The sequence below is a fragment of the Wyeomyia smithii genome, chromosome 3, assembly GCF_029784165.1.
Source record: "Wyeomyia smithii strain HCP4-BCI-WySm-NY-G18 chromosome 3, ASM2978416v1, whole genome shotgun sequence".
NCBI classification, from domain to species: Eukaryota; Metazoa; Arthropoda; class Insecta; order Diptera; family Culicidae; genus Wyeomyia; species Wyeomyia smithii.
This window is the reverse complement of record NC_073696.1, coordinates 142,023,583-142,040,251: the sequence shown is the minus strand read 5'-3', so window position 1 is coordinate 142,040,251 and position 16,669 is coordinate 142,023,583. Positions and strand designations below refer to the sequence as shown.

General features: G+C 38.5%; 1 protein-coding gene across 1 annotated transcript in view; it reads left to right on the top strand.

Annotated features, from left to right (window-relative positions):
* The window catches only part of LOC129728622 (inactivation-no-after-potential D protein), a 1,023,112-nt gene extending 1,020,236 nt beyond the window's left edge, over positions 1-2,876 (top strand). Inside the window, exon 18 of the mRNA XM_055687071.1 lies at positions 2,639-2,876. Coding sequence (XP_055543046.1) covers positions 2,639-2,818 — 180 coding nt within the window. The 3' untranslated portion in view covers positions 2,819-2,876. The remainder of the gene's footprint in view (positions 1-2,638) is intronic.
* Positions 2,877-16,669: the final 13,793 nt, after the last annotated feature.

Sequence of the window (16,669 nt, the reverse complement as noted above, 5' to 3'; positions counted from 1 at the left end):
TCCCATGAAACTATTTTAAATCCCACTAGATCTGTGTTAAATTATCACAAGACTAATTGGGATAGATATCGTTCTACGATCGAGGAAAATTTGAATGATGATATTATTTTACAAAATAGTGCTGACATTGACAGAGCATTAGAAAATTTTAGCAGCTTAATACTCAATGCCCGGAATTTATCATCCTAAGGCAAGAGTGAAATTTAATACACCAATTATTGACAGTGAACTTCAACTTCTTATACGTTTGAAGAACATACGGAGACGCCAATACCAAAGATTTCGTGATCCTGCTTTGAAAATTATTTTTCAAGAATTACAAAAGGAAATTAAACATAGATTCACTCTCTTGCGACTCTCCAATTTGAACGTAGTAAGTCCTATTGAAAATGAAGTAAACCAAAAGTATGTTCAGATCACCACCCAAGAATTTCTTTCCGAAGAGGTATTGGAGACAAACTTGAATGCGGTGCGAACCATTCTCAAAAAATTCAAAAACATGAAGGCACCAGGAGATGATGGGATTTTCTACATCCTCATCAAAAGACTTCCCGAAAACTCTTCAAATTTCTTGGTAAAAATTTTTTAAAGATGCTTTGCACTAGCACATTTTTCTACGAAATGGAAAAATGCCAAAGTCACTCCAATTTTAAAACCTGAAAAGAATCCAGCTGAGGCATCAAGTTATCGACCAATTAGTTTACTTTACTCTATTAGCAAACTTTTTGAAAGAATAATTCTTAATAGAATGATAACACATATCAATGAGAACTCAATTTTTGCAAATGAGCAGTTTGGTTTTCGCCATGGGCATTCCACTACTCATCAGTTACTTAGAGTAACAAATATGATTCGAACTAATAAATCTGAAGGCTATTCGACTGGAGCTGCTCTTCTAGATAAAGAAAAGGCATTCGACAGTGTTTGGCATAAAGGTTTAATAGCTAAAATGTCAAATTTCAGTTTTCCGCTTTACTTCCCAAAAATGATACAAAGTTATTTAACTGACCGCACTCTCCAGGTTAACTATCTAAATGGTAAATCTAATAGATTGCCTGTTAGAGCTGGTGTGCCTCAGGGGAGTATCTTGGGCCCAATCTTATATAACATTTTTACTTCTGATCTTCCTGATTTACCACCAGGTTGTGAGAAATCTCTGTTTTGTGACGATACAAGCATTTCCGCAAAAGGAAAAAGCCTTCGTGTTATATGCAGTCGGCTTCAAAAAAGTTTAGATATATTTTCTTCATACTTACAAAAATGGAAGATTTCCCCTAATGCTTCAAAAACACAGTTAATTATTTTTCCTCATAAGCCAAGAGTTTCATTTCTCAATCCCACCCATAACCATGTTATTAAGATGAACGGTGTGGTCTTAAATTGGTCTGATCAAGTTAAATACTTAGGGCTAATTTATGATAAGAATCTTACTTTCAAGGAGCACATTGAAAATATCCAGTCAAAGTGCAATAAGTATATCAAATGTTTATATCCTCTTATCAACAGGAATTCTAGACTTTGTCTCAAGAATAAACTGTTAATTTACAAACAAATATTTAGACCAGCAATGTTATATGCAGTTCCCATCTGGACAAGTTGCTGTGCAACCAGGAAGAAGACACTTCAAAGGATTCAGAATAAACTTTTGAAAATGATTTTGAAGCATCCTCCCTGGTTTAGCACGAACGAGCTTCATATGCTCACTAATGTAGAAACATTAGAAAATATATCAAGCCAAATTATCAACAAATTCCGACAAAAATCGTTGCAATCCTCAATTGCAACGATTAGCTCACTTTATAGTCAGTAAGATAGTTTTAAGTTTATTTTAAGTTTCGTTTTATTCCTTTTATTCCTTTTTTTTCTTGACAAGTAGGTTTAATAATTTTCCTACAATTACATTATCTTAACTGCGAAAGCTAATAACATTCAATAATACTAAAAAGCGTACAAATATATATAATAGTGTTGAAATGTCACCATTTGTGGCAGAACACACAATACTAATACTGAATAGATATTTTAGTACATAAATAAATCATTACAAACTCTCCCCCTATAAAAAAAATACTGTTTCTGTTATTGCAATAACAAACAGATAATTATTTATGGTATCAATATCGTTGGAAAATTATTCAATTTATGTTAATTGGATGTTATCTGTGATAACATAATATGTTGATACTGAGAGTTCTGTTCTGTAGTTCTTTATTATTGAGTTTGTTACGCTGTCGCTTAATTCATACAAACTTTTAACAAAATTTGTTATCTGTTTTGGTGATACTAGGATAAAATGTTTTGCAATTTATTAGGTATAGAACTTTGCTCGGATCCGATTTGCGCAAAGTTACAGAAACATAACTCGTATGCCACGTTCGGGGGATGTCTGTTCAGGCATTCAAGAATTATGCTGGAACATACATACATACAAAAACTATTATTTACAAATATAGGTAGAGAATAGATGGATACATAAATGACAGTGTAATTAACTTAATTTGATGCGTTTATCTTAACAAATGCAGTATAGCAGGAGATGTACTATTGTTTGACCTGTTCAATATTTATAGAAGATTAACTTTATTCACTTATTATTTACTAAATTCAACTACAATGTCAGTTTTAATACATCTTTCAGGTTTCAGGAGGAATCGCAGACAGTGACGGAAAACTAAGGAAAGGAGACATTGTGACGCGCCTGAACACTGAGGTTATAGGCAATATGTCATTTGAAGATTGCAGCACATTATTCAAAACTTCAACTGGTAAAATAACGTTAACAGTAATACGACCTGACCCGAAGAAAAGGGTGCTCTGAAAATTTTCCTTGTACCAACCATTATAATTAATCAGAATAAAATCAACTTAAAAACAAATTAGGTTTACAGGTTTTCTTTATTATTTCTACAAATTGAGAGATATTACGAATATATGCATTAAGATTTGAAATTGTTTATCGTAGAGGTTTGGACCAAAAAGCTGGTAGGTAGATAAAAGTATAAGCAGGCCTTGGTTTATTAGGGGGGAAGGGTCGAAGGGAACAAAGAGAACAAAAGGGCCTACGATTTCTGGTTATGCAGCAGGGATGCCAGGTCATTCTTCCGAATGTCTCAGGTTCCAATAAAAAATGTCTTCCAGCCCGAGATGACAGGCATGGGGAAACCACAGCACTCCAAAGCGCATGTGGCCCATCTGCTAACAAACACACCACGGTTTGGGGGTTTTGGGGAACACACAAGCATTAGTCGCCACGAAGAGATTGACAATGGAATAATAATGGATAGTTGCATGTTAGCCATCGCATACAACCACCTGCAATATTTTTTTTCATACGTACTTTTGAAAAAATGAAGCGTTTGAGAAAACACGTGTAGGCATGCGGGCTCCCCAGGGCACACGAAGTTAAGAACACTCGGGTTTGTGTTTGCCGAATCTTTCGAAGGGCTGTTTTATCTAGAACACTGCGGGTTTTTCGTTTTATATACGCACTGAAGGGCGATCTAAATACCCTCCGTGGCATCGCTTGAAACACACACGCGGGTGGTGTGGTGGGTTTAGACATGCCTGCGAGATGATGATGATGATGATGATGATGGTCCCACCTCATACTCCTACATCGGTTTGAGCTGGACGATTTATCTATATTAGATATTTTTAAAAACATGCAATGTAACCAGTTGGCAAACAAATAACGGACTGGTTATTGATTTCAGACATAGTAACCCTTCAAATGAATACCAATAATTAAAAAAAAAAAATGACGGATTTCCAATCCAAGGCTCATCCAGAACGTTTCCAACCCGGAAATTATCTGGACTTGATTAGGAATTGAACCTAATGTTTAAGAGCGTGCACTAATCATAATTGGTTCTAGATAACGATCTAGAACTACGAAAGAGATCCAATGATACTATAGTTCCCGATAACGAGCTCTACAGATCACAGGCAAACTCAAGCCTTTTCAGTTTTCGCTCCAAACCCTATTTTAACTTGTAAAAACAGATGAATTGTTAAACAGAAAGTAAAATAATTTAGAAAATATTACAAGCCAAAAAGCAATTTGTCAACCCGATATGCTTTTTGTTTCTATTTCAGGGTTTCAAACCTGATGTACTCATATCAAGATTGTCTATGTCAGTCTCCGCGCGCGTGACTCAAACATGTTTAGCCGACTCTTTTTTTTTTTACTCTACTATTTAATATTATGTAACTATATTCACACAAAAAATCCATCATCATCAATGAACATAATAACTTAATGTACCAAATAAATTTTAAAAAAATATTTCAATTTTACAATCTTCTTTATAAATTTACAAAAAATCTATGCTGTCTACAAAACAGACTTTATGTGTGAAATACAAAGCCGTTTAAACTCTGCCATTGTAGCTTTTTCGCGGCGACTGTTTGTGATTTCAGGTTTTGGATTTTCGGCCGAAAATCCAAAACCTGAAATCACAAACAGTCGCCGCGAAAAAGCTACAAACAAAATGGCCAATATACAAATATCCTTTTTCCATGCAATCGGTAACAATTATGGACCCCACACTGTACTTATGCTCAAACAATTTTCCGATACCAATAGAAAATTATGCAACACATATGCTAGAAAAAATTTCTTGACACAATGTAGACGGCAAGGAATTTTCCCAGTACATATCATCAACTCACTAAAATGTATATTTCCGTTGATAGAGGAACAAAGTCCATTTATGTACAAACTACAAAATGCAATAACCCGGCTTAAGAAAACTTTATTAAATATCGAAATCAAACACACATGGTATAAAATCAACAAATTCAACCAAGAAATAAACCAGCTGGAACAACAGATCAAGCCTATGTTAAGAGAAAATATGTCAAATAGTTTTTTCGAGACACAAGAGATATCATTCGCCAACAGAAGTAAAAAATTAGAACGTACTGCTACCAAAAAACTATTCAACCTGCTACAACGCACATGCAACCAGAACAACAACAGTCCATCCCTAAACGAAAAAGCCATACTGAACTCTACAGCTACCAACATTCCACCAGAAACTCTGACTTTAATCAGCCTCGGACCTAAATTTGGTATACCATATACAAATGTCACACAGCTCCCTATCTATCACCTACTAGCAGGAATAGAGACAATAATAAAAAGCCACCCGAGCAAGGATATCCAGAACAAGACAAGATGTAAAATAACAAATCAAATACAAAACCACCTGAACCAAACAATCAAACATCCTGAATGCAACCCAATCCATAATTTCTGCACATCAGCATTGAAAACCACGAAACTGTTCCAAAGAGAAAATCCAGACCTCTGTATAATACAGTCTGACAAAGGGAACCGTACAGTAATAATGAAAATGGATGACTACAACCATGTAGCTAAACATACAGAAAACTCTCAAGAGATCCCACATCGACTTACCAAACCAAAACCAATCAGATCGTTACCCGCCTCAAGAATCTAGACATTATTGATTATAAAACAGCCTTCAAACTATACTGTCACAACGCTACCTGCCCCCGCTAAGCATTTTAGAAGACACAAAAACATACAGAAAACTCTCAAGAGATCCCACATCGACTTACCAAACCAAAACCAATCAGATCGTTACCCGCCTCAAGAATCTAGACATTATTGATTATAAAACAGCCTTCAAACTATACTGTCACAACGCTACCTGCCCCCGCATATACGGACAGCCAAAAGCACACAAAAATGATTTGCCACTGAGACCAGTCGTTCCAAACATAACCAGTCCAACATATCAACTGTCAAAATATATCCAGCAAATACTTAAACCAATATCTCAAAGCCAGTACGATATAAAAAACTCTTTCACATTCTCAACTGAAATCAACAATCTAACCCTACCACAAAATTACATCATGGTTTCCTTCGATGTAATATCCCTCTTCACCAACATTCCAAAAGATCTTGCTATAAAAAGCATCATTGACAACTGGCAACAAATAAGAAAAATGACCACGATTAACATGGACATGTTTTTGGAAATAATAGAATTCTTACTGGACACAAGCTACTTCAGTTTCCGATCACAAACGTACTTGCAACAGTTTGGCAGCGCCATGGGCAGCCCTTTGTCACCGGTTCTCGCTGACATGGTACTAAACACGCTTATAGAAACCACTATTAGGAAAATAGATTTTCCAATCCCATACATGAAGAAATATGTCGACGATTTTTTCCTGACACTACCAGCAGACAAAGTTACATCTACGCTAAACATCTTCAACAGCTATGACCAAAACTTGCAATTCACCGTTGAAATAGAGCAAGACAAACACCTCCCTTTTCTTGACACTATGATCACACGGCATGAAAATCAAAAAATGACAACAGAATGGTACAGCAAACCAATTGCCTCAGGAAGATTACTGAACTTCAACTCATTCCATCCATTAAAACAGAAACTAAACGTAGCCACCGGTTTTATAAACAGAGTCACCAGTCTTAGCACAAATTTGAGTATCACAGCCAAAAAACAAATAGTACACCGAGAACTACGTCGCAACGACTATCCAGCCAACCTCATCAACCGTATATTTCATCGATGCACCACAGCAAAGCCCCCAGCAGAAAACACCAACAGCACAACCTCAGAATCAATCCAGCTCACGTACATTTCCCTGCCATATATCTCACACCTCAGCGAAAAAATCGCAAAGACACTGATGGAAGATTATGCCAACCTAAAACCCGCACATCGCAACCAAAACACGGTGAAACAATGTTTCACTAGAGTAAAAGATCCTGTCGAAACAATGTCCCAGCACAACGTCATCTACCAGATACCATGCAGCAACTGTGACGGCAAGTATATTGGCATGACACGCAACACCCTGAAGTCCAGAATCTACGGCCACAAATCCAACATGAACAAACTCGATCGACTTATAGAGTCAGGTCATACATACACAGACCAAGCAGTGGTAGAGTTGGGAAATAAAACAGCCCTCTTAGAACACTGCATCCACCACCAACACCGCTTCACATTAGAAGAAACCAAAATATTAGACCGTACTCTGAACCCACAAACGCTCCCACTATTGGAGTGTTTCCATATCAGCAACACCGCACATACCGTCAACCACCGAACAGACGTCGACGGAATAAATTGCACATATGCAGGACTTTTACACCAAGTGAAAGCAACACAAGAACGAAGACAAGCCACCAAAACCTTACAACCAAACACAGCCACACACACAAACACCATTAACAACCATAGTCTCAACCAATAGACTCACCAACAACCCTCCGAGAAAAATACTTGCTCCGCGATTCTCACCAAAGCTCTACTGGTTTAAGTTTTAGCTCACACACAAGAGCTAAACAGTACAGTCAGTGAGTGGAATCAAACACAAAAAAGTGATAACGAAATATCGAAGAAAAATTGCCGATAGAAAACGTTGAATAACGATAGTAGAATGGTAGGAGTGAAAAAACAACTAATAATTAACAGTTTAAACAAAAATCCCCCTTTCCCTTCAGCTCAAAATACCCTAGTTGATTAATTCTGATCACACAAAACCGCAAAGCTCATGCGCTGAACAAAAAACGATACCTTTGTAAGTGAACGATAGACCACAATGATTTTAGAATATTGTTAAATAAACCCATCTATTTTAATATTCCTTTGAAAAAGGCCGCAACCAACGGCCGAAACGTCGGATGTGAAGAAAATATTCGTTTAGATCTACTGAGACTGCAAAGCCGAAAATCCAAAACCTCTGCCATTGTTGCTGCACGTTTTACTTGCCTGGGCATCGAATTGAAAAAGTTTATTCCTTTGTACAACAGAGAGTTCTGTGATTTTCCGAAAAGAAAATTTGGTGTTCTGGCATCTTCCGCGTTTCTAGTGTTGTTCCTGTGCAAATCTCTTCCTCTATCAATTCTGTCACACAAATATCGAGGCAACATATTATTAAAAATTTTATATAGAAACACCATTGTCAAAAAATATACTCTTTACTTCACAGAAAGCCATCGTAATGCGTCCAGCATAAAACTCGAGGAAGTGTATCTATTACATTTTAATATAAATCGCATAATTCTATTTTGTAAACGTTGCAATCTCAATATTTGCGTATTGTTTGCCAGGAATGAAATGGACGAGCAGAAATCTATATGTGGTGAAATAATTGACTTGTACAACTGAATTTTACTACTAATAGTCAATTCATTCTTTAACCGGCACAAGACACCGTATTTTCTGGCAATTTTTTTGATGACATTATCAATGTGAGACTTAAAAGTTAATCTGTCATCAATAATTACTCCAAGATATTTTATTTCATTTACGCGATCAATCGTCTCACCATCAATTTCAATATTTACGTCTAGTCTGGAGTTGGCTGAAGAAATTATCAAGTACTTTGTCTTACTAATGTTAAACTTTAGTTGCTTAAATTTTAACCAATTCGCTAGATAATGTAAATCTTGGTATAGAAGTGCTACAACATCAAGCGGATGCTTCGCTGCAATGAACAGAACAGTGTCATCAGCGAATAAATTAATATCACAGAACCGTAAAACTCGCTTCATGTCATTAATGTGATTAATGAATAAAATGGGCCCTAGAACACTTCCTTGCGGTACACCAAGTGTATTAGCAATGGAATCCGAATCAAAATCGTTAAAACGAGTCTTCTGAGTTCTAGCACACAAATAGCTTTCAAACCATTTGTATGCTGTCCCTACGATACCAAAGCGCTCCAATGTTTGTAACAATAAGGGCCTAGAAATTGTTTCAAAAGCGCGTTTTAGATCCAAAAACACCGCAAAAATAGTTTCTTTAGCCTCGATTTTTTCTTTCCATTTTGCTAACACCAGATTCAAAGCAGACTCACAAGAGTGACCCTCTCGATAACCTGATTGCTCTGGGATTAGCAAGTTATTACTATTTAAATAATTCATCAGCTAGCCTTTTACAACAAGTTCTAACATTTTCTCTAATGTGTGCAACATGTTAATTGGACGGAACTCTTCGGCTTTATTCGTCCCAGTAATCTTGGGGATAGGAACCACGAGAGATTCCTTCCAAACTTCAGGCACGTGCCCCGTTTGTAATGATTCATTAACAAGGTTCAGCAGGTCGTGTCCAATAACATAAAAGCAATCTTGTATTACTTTTGCGTTGCCATTGTCGATACCAGCCGATCTTTCCAAAGAAAAACAAATATCTTTCAACCCTGCAAAAGTAATAGGATGAAAACCATCAAAGCTACAGTTATTATTGATCGGCTGTATTATCTCGTCCGGTTCATTGACCAAATCAATGCTTTGATTGATCGATTGAACACTATCAACGAAATAATTGTTGAATTTCTCTGCTATTACTCGCGCTGATTGTTCTCTCAAACCGTCAAATGTTATGGATTGCGGAAAACGATCTTTATTTTTCATTAATGTTTTTAATATTTTCCATAACTCTTTGCTGTTATTTTGATGTTGATCGATCTTCCTCTGTATATATTCACAACGGGCCTTTTTCAAGGCGCGTGAATATAAATTACGCGCGACAGTGTACCTATTCCAATCATTGTTATCGTTACTTCGGCAAAATTGTTTGTACTTTTTATCTCTTTTCTGTTTTGAACGTAAAAGATCCAAAGAGTACCAGCTGTTCGATTTATCCGATTCAATGTATTTTTCAAAAACTAGGCTACTGGTACACTCTTTCAGCGTATTGGTGAGAACAGCTGCTTTATTATTCAAATCACCAGTTATTGGGAGAAAATCCCAGCTTCTCAAAACAAGCTGAGACAATGCCTGCTTTGAATATCTATTCCAGCACTTAATTTTTACCTTTTCATCACGGTTTCGATCATTCTCTAAATGGCCCGTTAGGACCGACCAAAATCTGAAAAAGTTACCGACAAATCAAAAAGTGTCGAGAGAAGAGGGTCAACACCTCTGCAAAATACGGGTCATATCACATATTTTCTAATGTCTTTACATATTTTCGAATGTCTTCCATTTTCCTTCACAAACAAAGATGTCTTCACCGCAGGGTAAATGTCTTCCATTTGAAGACACGTCTTACAGTCTTGCATCGCTGTTTTGCAGGCCAGACATTCAACCTCTTGAAGCCAGAGTAACTTGATTTTGAAGGTATAACTATCTGAATACACATATGAATTTTATGCGAAATTGCATCTTAAAGCTCAATGGAAAACAAATTTTGAGGTGGACTTGAATTTGTTTACTTCTTTATGCCTAACGGGCATACTCGAGTACACACAAATTAAAATTCTGGTTACATCGACAATTTTCATCCAATTCCGATAGTTTTAGTATTGAGAGATTAGATAGAGAAGTAACCCCTCTATCTTGAAATCAGTGTCAACGGTGTTCCGGAAGAATTTTCTCTGTGCCGGAGATCTGGTTCCGAAACTGTGGAATTTTATGAATATTTGAACAAATCCTTTAATTATTGGTTCATAATTATGGTTTCGGGTTGTATAGTAATATACCTCAAAAATGGTCATTCCGGAATAGACTTCCACTGGGGCTTATAGTAGCCATACAAACTATTAAATAATAGAAAGACATACACCATCCAAGATAACAATTTTCAGAACCAGATTGATATCTAGAGACCGAAAAACGACCCACGGCACCACTTTGGATTCCAAAAAGGCGACTAACGGTATCCGAAAGAGCAGAAAAATTGGCCGAATACTATCAAATGTGGGTATTTTCGAAAGCTGGATGATTCCTATGGACCGTAAATCAACTTTAGACACCATTTTGCAATTTAGGATGGTGACCTCCGGTTACCGGGAAACATCTCAAATTGACCAAAAACTACCTCCTATGAATATTTTCGGAATCGTGACGATATCCAGAGACCTGGACACGATCACAAAGGACTTTTTAAATACCAAAATGGAGACTTCCGTTGTCTGGAAGAGAACCAGTTTTGCCCGAATATCATTGAATATGGATATTTCCGGAATTGCGAAGATGACCCTGCGCCATTTTGAAATTCAAGATGGTCTGTGGGCATCATTTCGATTCCGGAAATACCCATATTGGATGGTATCTGGTTATTTTTGGTTTTCTTCCACAAACCGGAAGTCATCATTTTGAAATTCAAAATGGCTTCTGATGTCATTTTCAGGGATCTGAACATCATCCTGATTCCAAAACTACTCTTATGAGGAAGAATTTGGTTTCCGGTCTCCGGTCATCATATCGATTTCAAAAATACCCTTATTGGGTGATATTCTGCCAATTTTGGCTCTCTTCCACAAACTTCATAATGGCCACTAGGGTTTTTTCTGGTCTCTGGGTATCATCTCGATTCCAAAAGTATTCATATGAAGTATGAATTGTGCTTGTACCTATAATATTGTCAAATATTCATAAACTTCCTGAGTTTCGCAGCATATTCCCGAAAAACTTGATTTCCGGGAATGAAACAAATTTTTCGGGTCACTTCTGACACTGATTTCAAAGTATATAAATTACTGAATCTTTAAGTGCTAAAACTAAACGGATGGAAATTATTAAAGTTAGAAGAATTTCAAGAAGTGTACCGTCTGCAGGGGTGATTAGGCCACGGGGTGATTGAGCCAGAACGGGAAATGTTTTGAAGTGAAATTACTAGGGTTTCTAAAACCTAATGCCTTAAGCTCAATAATATATGAAGCACGACATATTTATTCACAATTTCAAATGTAATATAGGTAACATTACTGTACTATTTAATTTAAATAATGTTTCAAAGTACAGGATGAACAACACGCGCAAATAACGTTACCAAAATATGTACCATGCAAACCAACGCGGTCGAGAAAATACATCAAAGGCTTTATTTCCTAAACAATGTAGATAGTATATAGGTAATGGTTTAACATTAGTGCGTTTCCGGTCTCTAGTCCCATATTGATTTTTGTCATTTATGAGTAAGCATATTCTCCGAAAAAAACTAAAATTGATACCTTTGTACAAATCTACTATATAAAAATGGTTTGTTCTAAATCAAAAATAATAAGCGGGGACATGTAGGTTTTTTAACATGAAAATGTTCGCTGATGTTCAGGAAAGACATTTGAGAAAAAAAAATAGTTATCTAATTACTAAAACTTGAGATATTAATTTTTTTAAGTAAAATCATTTTATTAGTCAAGTCGTTTATGTACATAAAACATGTTTTTTTATCTTCAGTTCACTAAATCAAGATGAAAGTCTAACTCTGAGGTGTCATCTCTATCATTGCACTGGTTCATAAAGCAAACGTATTCTGTGAAAGTTTTAAGTATTTTCACTCTTTGCCTTTCGCTTATTCCTGTTAGGGCAGGTTTGGCTAATTTCATGAAACTAAGATGTCTCCAACCACCCAAGATTGCTGTTATTCTTTGCCGTAAGTTAGTCCAGGCCGGTCGGACGCGATCGCATTCACTGAATTTGTGCATCAAGGTTTCTACATTTCTGTTTCCACAATGTGTACAGTTTTCATCGTCCACTCGCTGAAGCACGAATAGCAGTTAACGATGTTCGATTTTCTCGTTGACTATCAGGTAAAGTTGTGTTCGCTGTGCTGATGTTGGCTTTCTCGTTGCTATATTCCGCCAGACGCGGGGCCATCTATTGTCTGGATATTTTTGTTCCACCCTAGGAACGTCTGTTTCACTGATAAAGTGCTGATGAGTGTGGCCGGTGGAGAGACTTTGTTGAATTTGGTCCGGAATCAGTCTCAGGTTCGACTGTATTTGCCTAAGATCGGGAAGATCCATTGGTATCGTTAGGCGCGGATTTGCGTTAAAGAGAAGGAATCTGTAGAAGGGGTGTGAATCGTTCTCCTGCAGGTGTCGGTTGATAGCGAGTGCTTTGCATTTCAATGCCGGTAATTGTGGTTTTAGGACATCGGTTTCTATGCTACGAGCTAGCTGCATCATTGGGACGTGGGCCACCATGTCTCGCCAGAGAAACTTGCCCATTGCCGATGTAATTTTCGCAGTGTATACGCAAAACTGCGGTAACATAGACGCGAGGTACCATATTTTCGACGTTCCGAATGTGTTTAGCATAGTGACTCGCTGATGCAGTATCAGTGTGCACAACGAGTGCAGCCACATTTGTTGCGCGAACTTCCCTACAAGCACGTCCCAGTTCAATGAAGTCATCATGCGTATTGAATTTGTGAAGTGAACACCTAATATTTTAACAACATTTGTTGTCTGCGTTCTGCATCGAACATACGATGGTAAAACTCTCTCGGAATAACATCGCAACCGGGGGATTTTCGGGATGCGCTTGTCTGTATTGCTGTCCAGATTTCTGCCGTCGTAATGTCGTCCGTGTAAGCTTCGTTCAGCGGGTCGTTGGGTGGGATTACACTCGTGCAGTTGAAACTGTTATCATGCTCTTCTCTTACCTCCTCCAAGTACAGTGACGAGAAATAATTGACCATGTGCGTCTCGATCTCCCTGGGCTCTGTTATTGTTTCGTCCTGCTCTGTTTGCAGTTGTGTTATGACGGTTTTATTTCGTCTCCTTTCTCCCAACTGAACCGTTGACATGGGTTCTCCTGCCACGTGCGTTTCATTGATTCACATAAACATGTGTGAGAATCTTCTCTGAAGTGCTAACATCTCAGCTTTTAGCTGGTTGATGGTGGTGATCAACTCTGGATGCTGGTAGTAGTTATCATAAGCTTGCCGCAGCTCACCGTAGAGATGCTGCTGTTGGCCGTGGAATTCTTCGTATACAGCTCGCGATTTCCATTTGTAAAAGCTTTTTATTTTTGGCTTAGCGAAAGAAAGCCACCACTCAATCCAAGAAGCATAGTTTCTGCGTTGTCAGGTCTAATATTGCCTCTTATATTGGAACTCCGCTACGTTTTCGTCAGTTAACAAATAGGGCAGAAGGGACCAGAAACCACGACCATACTCTTGCCCCAAATTTGGAAGGCAGATTCGAAGGGTCAGCGCTTTGTGGTCGGTGAACGAGCAGACATGGGCATGTGTTGTGCGCAGGTGGTCACGCAAACCGTTGCTGACATAAATGCGATCTAGGCGTGACCTCACGTTGCGACAAATATATGTGTATTCCGCGTCACGCGGACATAGTTTCTCCCACACGTCATGAAGTTGTAGTTGTTGTACAACTGTTTTAAGAGCACCGCTGGTATTTGGGCTACTTGAATCGCACGTTCGAAGCACGCAGTTAAAATCACCGGCTAAAATCGTATGTGTTGTGCGGTGACGAAGATAGTAGGAAATCGTTTCTCTAAACAAATTCTCCCGCGCAGCACGTTGTGCAGAACTGGAGGGAGCATAAAGGTTACATATCGTTGTGTCCTGCACTCGCAGTGCGAGAATTCGGCTGTCTAAGCTTCTCTCGACGTGAGTAGCTCGGATGTGTTGCTTGAGAGCAATCGCTGTTCCTCTTCTCGCATGGTCCACGTTAAAGAAAACGACGTATCCAGGCAAAGATAGCTGTTCGTTCTCTACTTCTTGTAAGCATATAATATCGAGATCGTGGTTGTTGATTAAAGTCCGAAGTGCGTTCAGTTTCGTGGGGTTCGTTATAGTACCGATGTTTATGGACGAAATATTGTAGGATGTGAGAGCCATTTATAGTTGATAGTTCTCCTCGCTCTCGTTATCGCCGTCGTTCGGTCGTGGTTTTTTATCAGCAGGTCACCCTCGAGTTCTTCGGCTGCTCGTTGAAGCGGTGGAATCATCGGTTTCGTTGCCGTTGCTGCTCTTGCTTTGCAATCGCAGCGTAAGGAAGGGTTTTTTAAAAATATCTCCTACACTCCCGATAGTTTTCGGTTGTGGTACGGATGTCAGCGGCCCATCATACGCTTTTTTTGAAGAATGGTGTGTTGCAGTCAATTCGACTGTGTGCTGGTTGCTTTCGAGCGTTTTCGAACCTACTGGCTCACTCTGACTAGTGGCACTCTTCGGTAGTTCGGGGAAAGCGGTGGACGAATTCAGTTATGGAGCGGTGGACTTAGGACCCACTGTTTTTACGTTTGTTGGTCTCATGCTTGGAGAGTTCTTAGGCTGGTGGACGGCAGTTGGTTTATTTTTCTGTCCAGGTTGCTTCGCTACGTTCGCGTAGCTTTTCTGGTACATAAGTTTTTTATTCTGGACACACGATAGCCCAGTGTGCGCTTGCTCTTTGCAGTGGCGGCAGGATTGTAGTTGTCCCTTGTAGACAATAAGCGCTTGCTCTCCGTCGATGGTTACCCACGAGTCGATGTTCCGCTTCACCAACATACGGACAGACCATATGCCGGGGGTATACCTTCGGATTCGTTGCTCTCACCCCACGCCACTTCGCGAATAGAGATCACTTCTCCAAAATCGTTTAAAAAGTTGACGACCTTTTCTTCCAACACATCTTCGGGGAGGTCGTACACACGCACTTCAACACTACCATCTTCTAGCGTGATTCATAACTTGTGTTTCTTCCCTTCACACTCTACGTCATGCTTTCCGTAGTGTTCAGCGACGACTCTTTGAGCGATCGACAGGTCACTGACCTTTATGAACGCACATGATCCACCTCTGTGGCACTGTAGCCGTTTGATTTCTTCTCGCTTCAAACCGAGAACCGAACAACAAAATCCGTAGAGCTTTTCAACCGACGGCTTTATGGCGAATTGCGAATAGTCGATCTTAAAAGTATTTTCGCGCCTCATCGCGGGTCACTGCAGCACGCGACGCGGCACGGTATATATAAAGAACTAGTTGAATCATCACTTTAAGTACTTCAATATTCTGAGAACGCACAGAACGGAAATACCCATATTGGATTGTTTTTTTGTGATTTTGGGCTGATTTACAGAAACTGGAAGTCACCATTTTGGATTTAAAAATGACGTATGGAGTTCAACTTTCGAAAGTATTAAAATTATTGGCCAAATATCATTTTAGAAGTCATAAATTTGCATGTTTCACGTAGTTTTGTGAATAATATCCCAAATTTAGTAATCAGATACTTGTTATTTTTCTTCAAATCTCTTTTCTGAACGTTAACAAACATTTTAATGAAAAAAAAAACATGTGTCATCGCTATAAAACGACGTATGGAGTTCCACTTTCGAAAGTATTGGAATTGTTGGCCAAATATCACTTTAGGTTATTTTCCTGAAACTGGAAGTCGCCATTTTTTAATCCACAAAACTTCATAGAAAATAAGAAAACAAAAGATTTTTAATGCTTAAGCTGCCTCTTTATCGATATTCAAACCAATGAATCTTAACCTCGATTATCTCCCAGTTGGTCTCGAGGTACGATGCTGGCCTAACAAGCCACTTAACAGTCGGCTGCGAAGTCTGTGTATAGTAAAACAGAAGGTCGAATTCCGATACGGAATGTAGCACCAAGGCTTTGCTTTGCTTTGAATCTTAACCTTTCCTCCAGCTAAATGTCCCAAGAGTTCTAGTTTGGATTAACGTCAAAAAAGTAAAACAGTAAGGCGTCTTGCACAAATTACGTAACGCATGAAGGGGAGGAGGGGGGTTGAGTCTGCATTACTTATTGTTACATAGGGGGAGGGGGGGTAGTAGAGACAGTTACGAAACTGTGATGTTTGCTCGAAATTGAAAATTTGATCAGCGTTACATAATTTTAGGGGGGGAGTCATGTCGAACGTTACCTATCGTTACATAGGGGGGAAGGGGGTC